Here is a 20,125-nt window from a genome sequence, read left to right on the forward strand (position 1 = left end):
AATCTGATTTTGGTATTGACTATCTGGTGATTTCCATGTGTAGAGTCTTCTCTTGTGTTGTTGGAAGAGGGTGTTTGCTGTGACCAGTGCATTCTCTTAGCAAAACTCTATTAGCCTTTGCCCTGCTTCATTCTGTACTCCAAGACCAAATTTGCCTGTTATTCCAGGTATCACTTGACTTTCTACTTTTGCATTACAGAGAAAGGAATCTGGTTAAATTACATGAAACCCAGCAATATCCTACCTACTAGAAACATTTAAAAAGCAAAACAACTCAAAGATGGGGCAAAGTACACAAAGAAAATGTAAAAAATAACAACAACAAATTAGGAGTCAGGATCTTAATTCAGACAAGCTGACTTTTAGGCTTGAATTAACCTTAAAGCATTAAAGTGTCATTTTTTAAGTGCATCACATAATGAGAAAATCTATAAACCATAATGAAGATAAAAATTATAAAAAATGCATGCTGCAAGAAGAATTTTAAGATGTCCTCCAATATTCCTGTCTCTGGGTATCCTTGCCTTGCATAAATCCCACCTCTTGAAGCTGAAAGGTTAAGAAAGGACAAAGCCTGGAGCTCTAAATATAATGGGATATGACTGTTACACAATACTTGGCAAAAGGGATTTTATAGATGTAAGTAGGTTACTAGACAGTTGGCTTTGAGTTAATCAAAGGAGTATTATGAATGGTTTGATGTAATCACATGATCCTTTTAAGTCTAGGTCTTAGATGTTGGAGACAGAAGTTGTATTGGTAGTGTGAAGGGGCCACAGAGAAAGGAACTGCAGACAGTTTCTAGAAGCTGAAAGATGCCCTCAGACACAGCCAGCAAGAGGGCAGGATCTTCAGTCTTTCAGTCTCAAGGAACTGTACTCTGCCAACAATTTAATGACCTTGGAAGAAGATCCTGAATCTCAAGTGAGATGGAAGTTCATACTGACACCTTGATTCTAGCATGTGAGACCCTAAGCACAGCCGTCTGACCTTGACCAGCAGAAAATGTCAAATAATAAATGAGTGTTTTTTTAAATCATTACATTTGTGGTAACTTGTTACACAGCAATTGAAAATTAAAATGATCTAAATTGATGGGAGAAGTATCAATAACCTCAGATATGCAGATGACACCACCCTCATGGCAGAAAGTGAAGAAGAACTAAGAGCCTCTTGATGAAAGGGAAAGAAGAGTGTGAAAAAGTTGGCTTAAAGCTCAGCATTCAGAAAACTAAGATCATGGCCTCTGGTCCCATCACTTCATGGCAAATAGATGGGGAAACAGTGGAAACAGTGACTGACTTTATTTTCCTGGGCTCCAAAATCACTGCAGATGGTGACTGCAGCCATGAAATTAAAACACACTTACTCCTTGGAAAGAAAGTTATGACCAACCTAGACAGCATATTAAAAAGCAGAGACATTACTTTGTCAGCAAAAGTACGTCTAGTCAAGGCTATAGTTTTTCCAGTGGTCATGTATGGATGTGAGAGTTGGACCATAAAGAAAGCTGAGCACCGAAGAATTGATGCTTTTGAACTGTGGTGTTGGAGAAGACTCTTGAGAGTCCCTTGGACTGCAAGGAGATCCAACCAGTCCATCCTAAAGGAGATCAGTCCTGGGTGTTAATTGGAAGGACTGATGCTGAAGCTGAAACTCCAATACTTTGGCCACCTGATGTGAAGAGCTGACTCATTTGAAAAGACCCTGTTGCTGGGAAAGATTGAGGGTGGGAGGAGAAGGGGATGACAGAGGATGAGATGGTTAGATGGCATCACTGACTCTATGGACATGGGTTTGGGTAAACTCTGGGTGTTTGTGATGGACAGGAAGACCTGGCATGCTGCAGTTAATGGGGTCACAAAGAGTCGGACACGACTGAGCGACTGAACTGAACTGAAATACCATATAACATAAAAGTATCAAAATTCATAAAGCAGACAAAGCTCTAGGAACCACATATTGGCTTATGTACTAATACAATATACTCTTTTACAGAGTAGCAGAAGGCTTTAAGTCACTTCTGTCAGCATGTCCTCAAGGATTACTAAAGCAAGTAAGAATTTAGGCTATGTTGAACACAAATGTAAGTGTGTATGTATGTGTGTGGGAAAGAGAGAGAGAAACTCGTATATCAATCTCTAGCCCTGAATGCAAAGAATATATCTTTTTTTTCCCTAGTGCCCACAAAAAGGAATACTCACAAAAGATAACCATATGTTAAGCTAGAAATTTCTGTATAAATTCCAAAATGTAGAAACAGCAGAAATATTCTCTGATCACAATGCAAAAAAATTATGTCAGTAATCAATTTAGGAAACAAAAAATTCCTATCATTTGTCATATAAGATACTCTATTTTAAACAACTCTTAGTTTAAAGAGAAAATTAATACAGAAGTTACAGAATCTTGATAGCCCTACCTATTAGAATCTATAACATATAGCTGAAAGAGTATGCAGAGAAAAATCCACAGCTTTACATACTTAGAATTATAAACTAGGAAGGATGGAAATATAATTGAATCAAGAATTCACAAGAAGTTAGAAAAAGAACCTCATGGAGGAAAGAAGGCATACATAAAGATGAAGCTGCATCCTTGAATTTGATAAGGGAAAAATAGTACAACTAGTGAATAAACTCAAAATCTGATACTCTGAGAAGAAGAAGACTTCGGTTTTGTGATATTTTCCCCAAAAAACTATATCTCCTATGAAATGTTGATAAAATATCAGATAAATGCAAACTTGAGGGCCATTCCAAAACATCTGACTAGGTTCCCTCCCAAAATAGTCAAATTCATAAACAAGGAAAGATCACAAAATAATCACAAAATAGAGGAAATGAAGGAGAAATTACTATTAAATGCAATGTGGTATCCTGAATTGAATCCTGAAACAGGAAAAGGACTTTAGTAGACAAATAAAGTCTACAATTTAGTTAATAAAATTGTACTTTTATTAATTTTTCAGTTTTGACAGATGTGCTATGGTTATGTAAGATGATAACACTAGGGGAAATAAGGTGACAGGTACATGAAAACTCTATGCTATCTTCACAACTTTTCTATAAATCTAAAATTATTCTAAAATAAAGACATTATTTTTTGAAAAAGAAGTACAGAAGACCTAGAAAGTTTAAATAGAACAATTAGAAGAAATAAAAGTAACGATCAAAGGGCTACCTCCTTAAAGAAGCAAACAAAACATATTAGGTCCTAAAAGTTTTATTAGAGTATTTTGCCAAACATTTCAGTCATCCATAACTTCAGTGCTAGTTAAATCATTCTGATATAGACACATTTAAAAGGCACTCGTATCCTAGAGGAGAACATAGGCAAAACACTCTCTGACATAAATCACAGCAAGATCCTCTATGACCCACCTCCCAGAATATTGGAAATAAAAGCAAAACTAAACAAATGGGACCTAATGAAACTTAAAAGCTTTTGCACTACAAAGGAAACTATAAGTAAGGTGAAAAGACAGCCCTCAGATTGGGAGAAAATAATAGCAAATGAAGAAACGGACAAAGGATTAATCTCAAAAATATACAAGCAACTCCTGCAGCTCAATTCCAGAAAAATAAATGACCCAATCAAAAAATGGGCCAAAGAACTAAACAGACATTTCTCCAAAGAAGACATACAGATGGCTAACAAACACATGAAAAGATGCTCAACATCACTCATTATCAGAGAAATGCAAATCAAAACCACAATGAGGTACCATTACACGCCAGTCAGGATGGCTGCTATCCAAAAGTCTACAAGCAATAAATGCTGGAGAGGGTGTGGAGAAAAGGGAACCCTCTTACACTGTTGGTGGGAATGCAAACTAGTACAGCCGCTATGGAAAACAGTGTGGAGATTTCTTAACAAACTGGAAATAGAACTGCCATATGACCCAGCAATCCCACTTCTGGGCATACACACTGAGGAAACCAGATCTGAAAGAGACACGTGCACCCCAATGTTCATCGCAGCACTGTTTATAATAGCCAGGACATGGAAGCAACCTAGATGCCCATCAGCAGATGAATGGATAAGGAAGCTGTGGTACATATACACCATGGAATTTTACTCAGCCGTCAAAAAGAATTCATTTGAACCAGTCCTAATGAGATGGATGAAGCTGGAGCCCCTTATACAGAGTGAAGTAAGCCAGAAAGATAAAGAACATTACAGCATACTAACACATATATATGGAATTTAGAAAGGTGATAACGATAACCCTATATGCAAAACAGAAAAAGAGACACAGAAATACAGAACAGACTTTTGAACTCTGTGGGAGAATGTGAGGGTGGGATATTTCAAAAGAACAGCATGTATACTATCTATGGTGAAACAGATCACCAGCCCAGGTGGGATGCATGAGACAAGTGCTCTGGCCTGGTGCACTGGGAAGACCCAGAGGAATCGGGTGGAGAGGGAGGTGGGAGGGGGGATCGGGATTGGGAATACATGTAAATCCATGGCTGATTCATATCAATGTATGACAAAACCCACTGGAAAAAAAATAATAATAATTAAAAAAAATAAAAAATAATAAAGGTCAATGAAACTTAAAAAAATAAAATAAAATAAAAGGCACTCGTATACTTTCCCATGAGATAAAGAATTAAAAGATAATATAGTCTTTTTCTTTCCAATTTTAATATACTGATTTCTTTCTATTTTTCAATAATACTGGATGGAATGTCCAGAAATGGCAAATGATAGTAGTAGTAATAGTCATCTTTGCCTTGTTCTTTAATTGAGAATGCTTCTAATTATCTCCTTATTACACCTGGCTCTGGCTTTTGTGTTTATGTGTCACATTAAGAGAATGACACATGCCTATTTTATTAAAGAATTGTAATCAAGAATTGATTTAAAATTTTATCAGAAATTTTGCCTTAATAAAAATTATCATGTAATTTTTTAATAATTAAAGATGAGAATTATATTTTATGTCCTCTTTAATATCACCATTCTTGTATGTTTGAAATAAATATCACTTGATTATGCTTTTAATGTGGCTTCTTGGCTAATCTTTAGTTAAGTGTCCAGGAAAATCTGTGATGAATTTGTCTGAAGTTTTCCTGTGTGTGTGTGTCTTCATGTACTATCTTTATTGAGCTTTGCCATTAAGGTTAAAAAGCTTTAGATTTGGGGATATGATCCAACAGGTGGTAAGAGTTCGTTTGCTCTTTTTTTTTCATTCATTAATTTATTTTAATTGGAGGCTAATTACAGTATTGTAGTGGTTTTTGCCATACATCGACATCGATCAGCCATGGGTGTACATGTGTGAGTTCATTCTCTTTTAATGAGTCTCTCTCTTCTCTTTGACTAGTAAGTAATCTTCACATTCTACAGTCCAGTGTCAAGTGGCACCACATGGTAAGTGATATTTTATGAGGATATTAATGTAACTGAAATCTCTTGGGGGGAAACAAACAAATTTGTTCATTGTCTCCATTACACACCTGTTATAAATAATGCTTAAAATACAATTGTGTGGGTAGATGGAAGAGAAAAGGGCAGTTTGGTTGAAAACTGTTTTTAGATTTTTTCTTGGCAGAGTCCTATTCCTGCTTACCCTTGTGTGCCCCGGAAAATGACCTTCAACACTAATTCCAAAGGATGAAAGTTTTGACTCATCACACTATTTTTCCCATCTACCTTCATCTCCTGACTGGCCTGCTACAATAGCCTATTCTTCTTCATCACTGTGGAAATCCTTCCCACCAAACTAGGTCAGAAGTAATGACCACTAGAAAGAGGACAAGAGGTCATGCTGTGGGCAGACAAAAAAGAAAAATATTTTCCCAGTTCACCACCACAACCTCAGAGAAGCTTCCCTGTTGGCTTAGTGGTAGAGTCCACCTGCCAAAGCAGGAGACGTGGGTTCGACCCCTGGTCTGGGAAGATCTTACATGCCGCGGAGAACTAACCCCTGTGCCGTAACTATTGGGCCTGTGCTCTGGATCCCAGGAGCCGCAGTTACCGAGCCCACGCACCCCAGAGCCTGTGCCCACAACAAAAGAAGCCACTACTGAGAAGCCTGCCCACCACAACTAGAGAGTAGCCTCTACTGACACAACTAGAGAAAGCTCACACAGCAATGAAGACGCAGGGCAGTCAAAAATAAAATAAACACTATTATAAAAATAAAAATAAAGACAGAGGAGACAGGGGAGCTGTGAGAGAGAAAAACCCCATTATTCACTCCAATAATAGCAAAAATGGCTAACACTTAAATAGCTTTAATAACATCTTAGTTACGCTCTGAGTGCTTTACATGAAAAGCTCATTTAATCCTCACAGCAGTCCTATACTGTAAGTACTTCTATTATCCCTGCTCGGAAAATGAGGAGACTGAGGCAAGAGGTGTGACCTGCCTGTGGGTCCATAATTTTCAAGTGGCGGAACAGGATACGAATCCATGGAATCTGGTTCCAGAATCTCTGGTATCACCACCAAGTTATAATGTGTTGGCCCTAAAACCAAGACTCTTGCCTGCCCTTGGGATCAAGGAATAAATAATAAGGTTAAAGATTTTAAATAAACAGGATTCAGTATTAAAAATAATGGTGAATTCATTTTAGTAACCAAAAGAGATGGAAAATTCATGAAATCAGACTTAGAAGTCAATAAGGGAGACAACGATCTAGGAGAGGATCGGATCAGGGAGTAGAGAGCGATGGAGTACAGTAGAAGAATTACAGGAAAAAATCAAACCGTTTCCTGGTCTTCTCAACCAAAACAGTGTTGCTAGCACTTCTATATCGGTGTATTCTATCTCTGGATAGATAGAAGGAAGACTTGGAAATTTTGTCACTATTTACCTGATTGTCCTGTATGTGTGTGCATTACATTTTTAAATGTTTAAATAAATATAGTGCTTTAAAATTTTATTTTAAAAGATGCTTCTATAGATCATTAAGTTTCATCACTGGCTCAACCTACACATTTGTATCTAAATTTGAAATCCATCTCCTGCTCTCGTAAAGGTGCTGTTTCCTATGTATGTCTGTGAATGTCCCTCACAGATCATCAATTTTATCCTAATTTTAATCTTTATTTTACTTTTATGTCATTGGATTTCTTTTCTTTGTCTCTAAGTCACCCCTAGTCCCTTTTATTTCTCTGGTGAAGGGGGATCTTCATAAAATTAATATAGAGCAATCTTACTGTGTGAATTTGAAACTCTGTTTTGTTGTTAGTTGTTGTTGCTCAGTCAACTGTTTTATTGATTCCTGCTATGTCTCCAGAGATAAACTGGTGATCTAGTAAGACAGTTACTAAACTTGTAAAGTAAGAATATGGTCCTATGAAGATTAAAATTGTACTGTAATTTCAGTTTTTAATGTTTTTCAGAAGCATGGTCTATATTTCACTTAAGTCCAAAAATAAGATTATCTTCAAGAGAATGACAAAGACTTATGTTGGAAATAGATGTATATAGACAGAGAGGAGATGGTCAAATGATTCACGGGACAAAAATTAAACTTGTTTCATGTAAAGGTCATGGTTTGAGCCTAAACTAAGTTCTTGCTAGAATTCAGGCCCACTCCAGATGGACCACTCCAGATGAGACAGGACTATCAGGATGGAAGAGACTGCAAGAGAAGAACACCTCTTGTGTGAAAGTATTATCAAGGTACATAGGTGTGATTCAAGGACAATGGGCTGGTGGAAGAATGGGCAGAGTTTCACTATAGCAGTCCTAGCTGCCAAGTCCTAGAAAAAAGGGGTTGCTGTAAAAGAGAGAGAAACAATGAGTAGATAAAATGGTGACAGTGAATGTGGTCACCTGTGGCTCTTGCTAGAAAGTGAGAGAATCTTTTGTGCAACCCCAGTTTTCCTCGTCTCTCTTTTTAAATTGAAGTATGGTTGACTTTCAAATTATATTACTGTGAACCAGTAACTCAACTCCTTTGTGTTTATTTGAAGAAAACAAAAACACTAATTTGAAAATATATATGACCCCCATATTCATTGCAGCATTATTTACAGCAGCCGAGCTATGGAAGCAACATAATTGTCCATCAACAAATAAATGGAGACTATGCGGTACATATATACAATGGAATATTACTCAGTCATAAAAAGAATGAAATCTTGCCATTTTCAGCAACATTAATAGACTTAGAGGGTCTTATGCTAAGTAAAATAAGTTACGAGTTCTCTTGATTGTGGGTATCACCCGTCATGGGACTCTACCAGCAAGCACTAGCAGCAGTATCAATGCCTTTGACAGATGGCCGCCTCAGCAGCATCATTTGGCTCCAGCAAAACTGCATGCTTGCTCAGTCATGTCCAATTCTTTGCAACCCCATGGACTGTAGCCTGCCAGGCTTCTCTGTCCATGGAGGCAAAAATACTCAAGTGGGTTGCCATTTCCTACTCCAGGGGATCTTTCCAACCCAGGGATCAAACTCTCATCTCTTGCATTGGCAAGCGGATCCTTCACCATCAGCAAAAAATAGTCAATATTATCTTAGCAAATCACAGCAGTAAAGAAGCTATCATATTTTTAATCTATTATAGATGGCTCAGCTATATATTAATAGCACAAAGTTTTTCTATATCTAATTAAGTGAATCTATCCAGTGGTTCCTCTTTTTCAAAAATGTATTGACTAATTTTACTCATTTATGCTTTTCAAAAGAACTTTGGCTTTTATTTTATTGGAGTATAGTTGATTTACAATGCTGCATTAGTTTCAGATGTACAGGAAATAATTATTTATACATATACATTTATCCACTCTTTTTTATATATATTTTTTCTGTATAGGTCATTACAGATCAACTTTTTTGTTTTTGGTCACACTGTGCTGCATGTGAGATCTTAGTTTCCACACCTAGGATCGTGCCCTCTGTGGTGGAAGTGTGGAGTCCTAACCTCTGTACCACCAGGGAAGTCCCCACTTTCAGAAAAATTTTGAACTCTATTTGTGAAATTTCTCCTAGAATTTCTTTTGGCATTTGATTAGAATTATACTAAAGTGTATACCACCCTAATGGCAGAAAATGAAGAGGAACTCAAGAGCCTCTTGATAAAAGTGAAAGAGGAGAGTGAAAAAGTTGGCTTAAAACTCAATGTTCAAAAAACTAAGATCATGGCATCCAGTTTCAACACTTCATGGCAAATAGACGGGGAAAAAAATGAAAACAGTGACAGACTTTATTTTCTTGTGCTCCAAAATCACTCAGGAGCAGTGACTGCTGCTATGAAATTCTTTGGAAGAAAAGCTATGACAAACCTAGACAGCATATTAAAAAGCAGAAACATCACTTTGCCAACAAAGGTCCATATAGTCAAAGCTATGGTTTTTCCAGTAGTCATGTACGGATGTGGGAGCTGGACCATAAGGAAGGCTGAGCACTGAAGTATTGATGCTTTCAAACTGCAGTGCTGGAGAAGACTCTTAAGAGTTCCTTAGACAGCAAGGAGATCAAAGCAGTTAGTTCTAAAGGAAATCAATATACATTGATTTCCTGAATATAGATTGGAAGGACTGATCCTGAAACTGAAGTTCCAACACTTTGGACACCTGATGCAAAGAAGTGACTCATTGGCAAAGACCCTGATGCTGCGAAAGATTGAGGGCAGGAGAAGAAGGGAATGACAGAGGATGAGATGGCTGAATGGCTTCATCAACTCAATGGACATGAGTTTGAGCAAACTCTGGGAAATAGTGAAGGACAGGGAAGACTGGTATGCTGCAGTCCACGGGGTCACAAAGAGTCACACATGACTTAGCAACTGAACAACAACAATAAATACTAAATTTATAGATTAGTTTATGGAGACATCATTCAAGTTCTTATCATCAGGAACATGTTTTATTCTCTCATTTACCTGAATCTTCAGTAAAGTTTTTTTCATGTATACCTTAAATATTTCTTAATTATTTATCTAGGGGTATTTTATATATTTATAGTTATTGAGTGTAGAATATATGATTTGTAAATATTTTCTCCCAGCACATTGACTTTTTTTCTTTTCCTTAATTGTGTCTTTATGGAAAGCAAAAATGTTTAGTATTGATCAAATCTAATTTTTCTTTTCTTTTGTTGACTGTACTTTGGAGGCTGTATCTAAGAAAATGCTGCCTAAACCAAAAGTGACAAAGATTTTCTCCTACATTTTCTTCTATAGGTTTTACAGTTGTAGCTCTTACACTTAGATCTATTCTCTATTTTGAGTTATTTTTGTTTAGGTGTGAGATAGGAATATAAATTCATTTTTTTACATACACATATCCATTGTTTCATTCTTTTATTTTTAACATGTAATCTCATAGCACTGTTGCAGCAGAATATGACCTGCACAATTTCTGTTCTGGGAACTTAGAGATTTGTGTGTGTGTGTGAAGTGGATATATGATCAATTTTAAATGGCTTTTTTTAGTTTTGTAAAAGTAGTATGCTTCCATCTTTCAAAATATTGCAATATAGATGAAATTTTTTAAATATAATAACAATAATATCATCAATAATGATTCTCGCCATTTCCCTAGGCTGCAAATCATTTTCTTTAAACTATAAAATTGAAGGCATAACTTACATTTTTCTGGTATTACAGTATAATCAGTGAAAAATCTGATCATGATCTGATTCTGTAGTCTTAGTCATCTGTTTTATTTCTCTGGAAGCCTTTAAGATCTTTCTTCATCTTGGCTAAACTGAAATTTCATAACAATAGTTTTAGGTGTGTTTTTTAGTCAAGTATGTTAGGCACTTACTCATATTTCAGTCTCAAGATTCCAACCCATTTATCTTTGAGAAACTATCTTTTATTATTTTTTAAAGACTTTTATTTATTTATTTTTTGGCTGCGCTGGGTCTTCATTGCTGCACAGGTTTTTCTCTAGTTGCGGCAAGCAGGGGCTACACTCTAGTTGTTGGTGTGTGGGCTTTTCATTGCGGGCTTCTCTTGTTGCAGAGCACAGAGTGCAGGGCACATGGGCATTAGCAGTTGCAGCTCCTGGACTCTAAAGTACAAGCTCAGAAGTTGTGGAGCATGTGCTTATTTGCTCTCCAGCATGTAGGATCTTCCCAGAACAGGGATCGAACTCATGTCTCCCACACTGGCAGGCAGATCCTTCACCACTGAGCCATCAGGGAAGCCCCTATCTTGTATTATTGCTTGGACAGTTTTCTTCTTTATGTTTTCTTCATTCTTTCCCCTGAGACTCCTATTAGATATTATACTGTAACATTTTAAGAAATCACAAGATCTCCTGGCTTTGATCTGAGATGTGTGAAAACATACTGAAGAATCAACTCAGGACATAACCAAAGAGTTTCTCCTTGTGGAGAGATTGAGATGTGTGTGTTAGTGACTTGGCACATCAAATGTTCACTGAGAAGACAATTTCAACAATGTTCTAGAAGGACTATGTGAGGAGAGATTAATGCCTTAGGTATTCATATAGTTAGAATGTAGCTTTTCCATTCTAACTGCTATTCCTAAATGTCTGTCCAAGAGTAACAGTAAAAAGAAATATGGAAGTTTTTTTAATTCCATGTATTAACATAATCACTGAGCTAATACCCTCTATCTTGCCTTCAAGAGACATCAGACTACTTGCTGGAATGTTATGGTTCTCCATGGGTTACACTTGCTATGTCAGTGTTATTGCTTCCAATTATCATATAACATTGACTGATGAGGACAATAATAAAGGATTTTTCTGCCCATTGAAGATTTATTCATTTAAAGAGGAACTTTTCAACACTAAATAGAGAAGCAGTTTGGTAATATGAGTTACCTAGAATTACTAGTGTTCACAGATAGCATGAATTTTGTCAAAGTGGAAAATAAAAGGCTTAACAGATGGCAAATTGAAGTCCTAGATGGACTAGTGAAGATAGTGAAGTCACTCAATCATGTCCGACTCTTTGCGACACCATGGACTGTAGCCCACCAGGCTCCTCCGTCCATGGGATTCTCCAGGCAAGAAAACTGGGACTGCCAGTTCCTTCTCCAGGGGAATCTTCCCGACCCAGGGATCAAACCCAGGTCTCCCACGTTGTGGGCAGATGCTTTAACCTCTGAGCCACCAGGGAAGACCCTTCCAACCTAGAGGAGACTTTAAACCTAAATTACTATAGCCTGGTGTTATCTATATAAATCCACCCCATAATTGTGGGAGATTTTTCCTCCTTTGCTGAAACTTTGCTTGTTGCTCTGATTGAGCTTGAGTAATAGAAGAAAGCTCAAGTTTATGGCCAGAGTCAGAGCAGGCATTATTAATTGACCTGGTGAGGGGATCCCATCTAGTAATATCACAGTGACAAGAATATGACTATAATTTTTTTAAGTAAATTTTTTCAGGACCAACCAGTTAGAGTCTTGTAGAGAAATTTACCAAGGTAACCCAGAACTAGACACAGGTAACTGGCCACAAACCCAACAATTGGATTGATTTCTAAAACTAGCATAGGATCAGGCCTATTATAGAAAAGCTTTTGATTTATATGCAAAGGTCTAAGAAGTCAAGAAAACATTATAAATGATCATATGAATCAGGTCCAGCATCTTGGGCAAGCTGTCTACCTCTGATGTCATCGTCTTCTCATCCTGGTGTAGTGTAGTTTCTCCTGATAAAAAAGTCCTTCCATCCAGGTTGGAGACAGTCCCTTAAATTATGTCTTTTTCCAGTCCTGGTTGCAGGCCATGAGGCATCTGATCTCATTTACATTTTTTTAGAAGTTTCTTCACTCAAGGTAATTTCCTTGTTGACAAACTTGTAACAGATATAATATTTAACTTATATTAAACCAGTTGGGGCACTCTGGCCAGTTGTCTGTGTCAGGAGGAGACCAGGGACAAAAGGGTCCCAGTTGCAGCCGCTGGGTCTGGTCCATTGGCAGGCAAGCTGGCCGCTGAGTACACCGAGTGGTCAGGATATCAGTCTCAGCAAAGAAGAGTCCCCACCAGAGTCACCACTTGTTGCAGGAAAGGGGACCCCTTCCAGGGCCTGAAACTGGGCTCTTGTTTAACACTCGGAAATGAATTATCCAAGGAGACACATGTGCTGACAAAGCAAGAGATTTTATTGGGAAAGTGCACCCGGGTGGAGAGCAATAGGGTAAGGGAACCCAGGAGAACTGCGGTAAAGCTAAATTGAAATTGTTCCAAAATAAGTGCCTGTTCTAGAGGCCTTTCTAAAATGTGGGAATTAGGAAACAATGTCTACATCACCAACTGGCTAAACCTTATTAATCATTTGGAAAAAAACGTGTTCTGCTTCCATGGATATCATGGAAGAGATGTGAAGAATGTTTATGTTATTACAATAATCCCTAATGACCTAACTCAGAGGTCTAATCTAGGTCTAAATTGGGGATTTATTAGAGGAAGGGGTTACAAGGAGCCTTGGGAAAATAATAACTAGTAATCCTCATCCTCTTGAACCACTGAAGTTGATGTGAATATGCTGGCTTCATCACCTGTTCTGCTCAGGGTTTTTTATATTTATGTACTGGTAATACTACGTATTACTAGTTCTGATGGTTTATACAATTATATTTTTGAAAAATGAGAGAGTAAGAAACCATTAAGTTTTATCAGCAGAATTCTCTCAGATATTGAAGTGGATATATATGAATATAGGGCTCCAAAGTGGACAATCACCAAAAAGGTTTGGAATGAAGTCATATTAAGACTTGGACTTAAGTACTGATACTATTGATACTAGGCAGTGATACTGGATGTATTAACTGGTTATGATGTCCATGTACACTTGAGTTTGAAAAATTTCCTCTTTTTGCTGGCCCCAATCAAACAAAGTGGAAATCTTCCCCTTTGGAAGTGAAGGAAGTGAGGGATATTTGGTTCTCTGAACAGGTCTACTTTTACAGTCATGCTGTAACTTCTGAGATGCCTCAAGAAAGTATACTATAGTGGCCATCAATAATGAACTCAACAGAAATGTTCACTGCTCTGTTTGGAGTAGAGAAATCAAAGAAAGCATAAGGGGCAGAAATCCAGCTGAGAAAAATGAGATAGGAAAAGGTATTACATAAGGTCTCTAGGCATAGAATTGGAGAAGGCAATGGCCCCCCACTCCAGTACTCTTGCCTGGAAAATCCCATGGACGGAAAAGCCTGGTAGGCTGCAGTCCATGGGGTTGCTAAGAGTTGGGCATGACTGAGCGACTTCACTTTCACTTTTCACATTCATGCATTGGAGAAGGAAATGGCAACCCACTTCAGTGTTTTTGCCTGGAGAATCCCAGGGAAGGGGGAGCCTGGTGGGCTTCCATCTATGGGGTCTCACAGAGTCAGACACGACTGAAGCGACTTAGCAGCAGCAGCAGCAGCAGGCATAGAATATCAAGTTTCAGTGAGTATTACTATTTCACACCAGAATCAATAAGTGACAAGTATTGTCCCCAGTATACATGGTTCTGAAATGGGAACAAATGAAATGATTTTGTCACAATAACACATCTTGTTATTTTTGTTTTGTTTTCAGTGTCTCACTTGTTGACTTTGGTCTTTCTTATAGAAAGGAAAAGCAACCTTTGACTAGTAGAATTTTTTTTCTTTGTCTATTTGTGTATAGCTTCATTTGTGTCTGAAGATAGCTGAGAACCTCAGATCCAAATATAAAACTTGAGCTGAATACTCAGCATGATGACCTGCCAGTCTGGGCATCTACAGAAAACCTCCAGGTCTCCAGTAGTTTTCATGTCTCAAATCCAAAGGATAATTTTTTTGTATGAACTTTAAGCAGCATTTGATATTACTGCCAGTCACTATGCATCTCTCTTTTTCTACTGCCAACATTCTAATCCTAGTCTATTACAATCTCTCTTTGATAACATTCTCTTGCAACAACTTTATCTCATTCAATCAAGTCTCTACAAAGCAGCCCTGTGGTCTTATTGCTCCTTCTATTAACTGGCTCCCATTGGCCTTGTGGTCTTCCCTTGTGGTTCAGCTGTAAAGAACCCGTCTGCAATGTGGGAGATCTGGGTCCAATCCCTGGGTTGGGAAGATGCCCTGCAGAAGGGAAAGGCTACACACTCCAGTATTCTGACCTGGAGAATTCCATGGACTGAATAGTCCATGGGGTCACAAACAATAGGACACAACTGAGCAACTTTCACTTTTATTGGCCTTAGAGATGAGTACTAAATCCTTTTACTCACAAAGGACCAGCTGTGATCCACCCTTTCTGGCCTCATGACTTACCATTCCCCTTACTCTCCTTGCTCCATCCATATGGTTTCATTTTATGACCTCAATAAAATGGTTCTCAATTCCAGCTTCATATTACTGGGTTGGCTGAAGAGTTCATTTGGGATTTTGTGCCATCTTATGGAAAAACTCAAACGAACTTTTTGGCCAACCCAATAGAATTGTGTGTGGAGCTTTTAAAATACTGTTGCTAGAGCCACACCTTCAGAGATTTTGAATCACTTTTGTGGGGTGAATTCCAGGCATTTATATTTCTAGAAGGGATCCAAGTGATTTTAAGGTTCAGCCAAGGCTGAGAACCACATCTGTAATGCAGCAAATACTTTCTCAAGTCATCTTTAGACCCTAGTGTTTCTCTTTCTGGAGAAAACTTCCTCTGCTCTCCTGACCCCTATAGTCTCTAAGCTTAAGTCTAAAACTTCTTTAGAAAACAAATTTTCCTTTATATCATCTGCTAGATTAGCTTCCCATAGTAATCCCTGTAATTCCTCTTTTGATCATGTACCAATTTCCTTTGTTTCAAGTTTACTTACCCATGAGATTATAGAAATACTATCTGTCTTTCCCCCTGCTCTAGTCCCACTGCTTAACACAGTGCCTAGCAAATGGTAGATACTAAAGAACTGTCTGATGGTCAACTGAAAATAACTGCATCTTGGGAATGCAATCTTACAGTAATACTAAAGAACTATTCAGTTCTCTATTTTTCCATAGCAAGATGCTTGGTCAAAAGGGCAGATTTGTAAGCATGGCAAAGGCTTTTTGATGAGGGGAGTGCATAGTTGGGGGTCCTATCACAAGTCAAGCTGTTAATATGTTGACACTAAAACCCTAAAATGTCTGGAGAATCGGTGAAGTATGACTTCTAGTAGGGTGCAGAGATGAGAGTCCCACACCTCTCTGGAAAATAACTTTCTAAGGAAAGACAGTGGTGGCACAAAACTAATTTAAATACAATGAGTTTTAAAAAGGAGTTCTATGTAATATATCAGCATCATAAATTTTGTTTTTTAATGTTGATGCCAGGTCTTGAATACAGACTTACAATATCCAAATCTCTGAAGGTGTGGTCCAGTATTCAAATCAGTATTTTTTAACCCCTTAATGTACTGCCAGTGTTGAGAACCAGTGACTGAGATTTTTTTTTTTTTTTTTTTTTTACGGATAAAGAGTCTTTAATAGGTTTTATTATTATATCACATCAGAGCTGCTTTTACTCATTAAATAAATATTTGTTTTGTGCTGAGCACTATTCTAGACACTGGGAATGCAACAGTTAACAGTTAACAAAACAGACCAGCAACCTTGCCTTTTTTTTTTTTTTTTTTTAATTTTTTTATTAGTTGGAGGCTAATTACTTCACAACATTTCAGTGGGTTTTGTCATACATTGATATGAATCACCCATAGATTTACACTTATTCCCCATCCCAATCCCCCCTCCCATCTCCCTCTCCACCCGATTCCTCTGGGTCTTCCCAGTGCACCAGGCCCGAGCACTTGTCTCATGCATCCCACCTGGGCTGGTGATCTGTTTCACCATAGATAGTATACATGCTGTTCTTTTGAAACATCCCACCCTCACCTTCTCCCACAGAGTTCAAAAGTCTGTTCTGTATTTCTGTGTCTCTTTTTCTGTTTTGCATATAGGGTTATCGTTACCATCTTTCTAAATTCCATATATATGTGTTAGTATGCTGTAATGTTCTTTATCTTTCTGGCTTACTTCACTCTGTATAAGGGGCTCCAGTTTCATCCATCTCATTAGGACTGGTTCAAATGAATTCTTTTTGACGGCTGAGTAAAATTCCATGGTGTATATGTACCACAGCTTCCTTATCCATTCATCTGCTGATGGGCATCTAGGTTGCTTCCATGTCCTGGCTATTATAAACAGTGCTGCGATGAACATTGGGGTGCACGTGTCTCTTTCAGATCTGGTTTCCTCAGTGTGTATGCCCAGAAGTGGGATTGCTGGGTCATATGGCAGTTCTATTTCCAGTTTTTTAAGAAATCTCCACACTGTTTTCCATAGTGGCTGTACTAGTTTGCATTCCCACCAACAGTGTAAGAGGGTTCCCTTTTCTCCACAGCCTCTCCAGCATTTATTGCTTGTAGACTTTTGGATAGCAGCCATCCTGACTGGTGTGTAATGGTACCTCATTGTGGTTTTGATTTGCATTTCTCTAATAATGAGTGACATTGAGCACCTTTTCATGTGTTTGTTAGCCATCTGTATGTCTTCTTTGGAGAAATGTCTGTTTAGTTCTCTGGCCCATTTTTTGATTGGGTCATTTATTTTTCTGGAATTGAGCTGCAGGAGTTGCTTGTATATTTTTGAGATTAATCCTTTGTCTGTTTCTTCATTTGCTATTATTTTCTCCCAATCTGACGGCTGTCTTTTCACCTTACTTATAGTTTCTTTTGTAGTGCAAAAGCTTTTAAGTTTCATTAGGTCCCATTTGTTTAGTTTTGCTTTTATTTCCAATATTCTGGGAGGTGGGTCATAGAGGATCTTGCTGTGATTTATGTCGGAGAGTGTTTTGCCTATGTTCTCCTCTAGGAGTTTTATAGTTTCTGGTCTTACATTTAGATCTTTAATCCATTTTGAGTTTATTTTTGTGTATGGTGTTAGAAAGTGTTCTAGTTTCATTCTTTTGCAAGTGGTTGACCAGTTTTCCCAGCACCACTTGTTAAAGAGGTTGTCTTTTTTCCATTGTATATCCTTGCCTCCTTTGTCAAAGATAAGGTTTCCATAGGTTTGTGGATTTATCTCTGGGCTTTCTATTCTGTTCCATTGGTCTATATTTCTGTCTTTGTGCCAGTACCACACTGTCTTGATGACTGTGGCTTTGTAGTAGAGTCTGAAGTCAGGCAGGTTGATTCCTCCAGTTCCATTCTTCTTTGTCAAGATTACTTTGGCTATTCGAGGTTTTTTGTATTTCCATACAAATTGTGAAATTCTTTGGTCTAGTTCTGTGAAAAATACCGTTGGTAGCTTGATAGGGATTGCATTGAATCTATAGATTGCTTTGGGTAGAATAGCCATTTTGACAATATTGATTCTTCCAATCCATGAACACGGTATGTTTCTCCATCTGTTTGTGTCCTCTTTGATTTCTTTCATCAGTGTTTTATAGTTTTCTATGTATAGGTCTTTCGTTTCTTTAGGTAGATATATCCTAAGTATTTTATTCTTTTTGTTGCAATGGTGAATGGTATTGTTTCCTTAATTTCTCTTTCTGTTTTTTCATTGTTAGTATATAGGAATGCAAGGGATTTCTGTGTGTTAATTTTATATCCTGCAACTTTACTATATTCATTGATTAGTTCTAGTAATTTTCTGGTAGAGTCTTTAGGGTTTTCTATATAGAGGATCATGTCATCTGCAAACAGTGAGAGTTTCACTTCTTCTTTTCCTATCTGGATTCCTTTTACTTCTTTTTCTGCTCTGAATGCTGTGGCCAAAACTTCCAACACTATGTTGAACAGTAGTGGTGAGAGTGGGCACCCTTGTCTTGTTCCTGATTTCAGGGGAAATGCTTTCAATTTTTCACCATTGAGGGTGATACTTGCTGTGGGTTTGTCATATATAGCTTTTATTATGTTGAGGTATGTTCCTTCTATTCCTGCTTTTTGGAGAGTTTTAATCATAAATGAGTGTTGAATTTTGTCAAAGGCTTTCTCTGCATCTATTGAGATAATCATATGGTTTTTATCTTTCAATTTGTTAATGTGGTGTATTACATTGATTGATTTGCGGATATTGAAGAATCCTTGCATTCCTGGGATAAAGCCCACTTGGTCGTGGTGTATGATTTTTTTAATATGTTGTTGGATTCTGTTTGCTAGAATTTTGTTAAGGATTTTTGCATCTATGTTCATCAGTGATATTGGCCTGTAGTTTTCTTTTTTTGTGGCATCTTTGTCAGGTTTTGGAATTAGGGTGATGGTGGCCTCATAGAATGAGTTTGGAAGTTTACCTTCTTCTGCAATTTTCTGGAAGAGTTTGAGTAAGGTAGGTGTTAGCTCTTCTCTAAATTTTTGGTAGAATTCAGCTGTGAAGCCATCTGGTCCTGGGCTTTTGTTTGCTGGAAGATTTTTGATTACAGTTTTGATTTCCTTGCCTGTGATGGGTCTGTTAAGATCTTCTATTTCTTCCTGGTTCAGTTTTGGAAAGTTATACTTTTCTAAGAATTTGTCCATTTCATCCAAGTTGTCCATTTTATTGGCATAGAGCTGCTGGTAGTAGTCTCTTATGATCCTTTGTATTTCAGTGTTGTCTGTTGTGATCTCTCCATTTTCATTTCTAATTTTGTTAATTTGGTTCTTCTCTCTTTGTTTCTTAATGAGTCTTGCTAATGGTTTGTCAATTTTGTTTATTTTTTCAAAAAACCAGCTTTTAGCTTTGTTGATTTTTGCTATGGTCTCTTTAGTTTCTTTTGCATTTATTTCTGCCTTAATTTTTAAGATTTCTTTCCTTCTGCTAACCCTGGGGTTCTTCATTTCTTCCTTCTCTAATTGCTTTAGGTGTAGAGTTAGGTTATTTATTTGGCTTTTTTCTTGTTTCTTGATGTAAGCCTGTAATGCTATGAACCTTCCCCTTAGCACTGCTTTTACAGTGTCCCATAGGTTTTGGGTTGTTGTGTTTTCATTTTCATTCATTTCTATACATATTTTGATTTCTTTTTTGATTTCTTCTATGATTTGTTGGTTATTCAGAAGCGTGTTATTTAGCCTCCAGGTGTTTGAATTTTTAACAATTTTTTTCCTGTAATTGAGATCTAATCTTACTGCACTGTGGTCAGAAAAGATGACTGGAATGATTTCAATTTTTTTGAATTTTCCAAGACTAGATTTATGGCCCAGGATGTGATCTATTCTGGAGAAGGTTCCGTGTGCACTTGAGAAAAAGGT

The 20,125-nt window shown here is 37.5% G+C and overlaps 1 protein-coding gene across 1 annotated transcript in view; it reads left to right on the top strand.

Moving 5' to 3' along the window:
- Positions 1–20,125, top strand: part of MROH9 (maestro heat like repeat family member 9) — a 150,890-nt gene that overhangs the window by 45,909 nt on the left and 84,856 nt on the right. Inside the window, exons 4-5 of the mRNA XM_043922893.1 lie at positions 1,999–2,086; positions 5,339–5,385. Of these exons, the coding sequence (XP_043778828.1) occupies positions 2,032–2,086; positions 5,339–5,385 (102 nt within the window). The 5' untranslated portion in view covers positions 1,999–2,031. The remainder of the gene's footprint in view (positions 1–1,998; positions 2,087–5,338; positions 5,386–20,125) is intronic.

Source organism: Cervus elaphus, chromosome 14 (genome assembly GCF_910594005.1).
Source record: "Cervus elaphus chromosome 14, mCerEla1.1, whole genome shotgun sequence".
Lineage (NCBI taxonomy): Eukaryota > Metazoa > Chordata > Mammalia > Artiodactyla > Cervidae > Cervus > Cervus elaphus.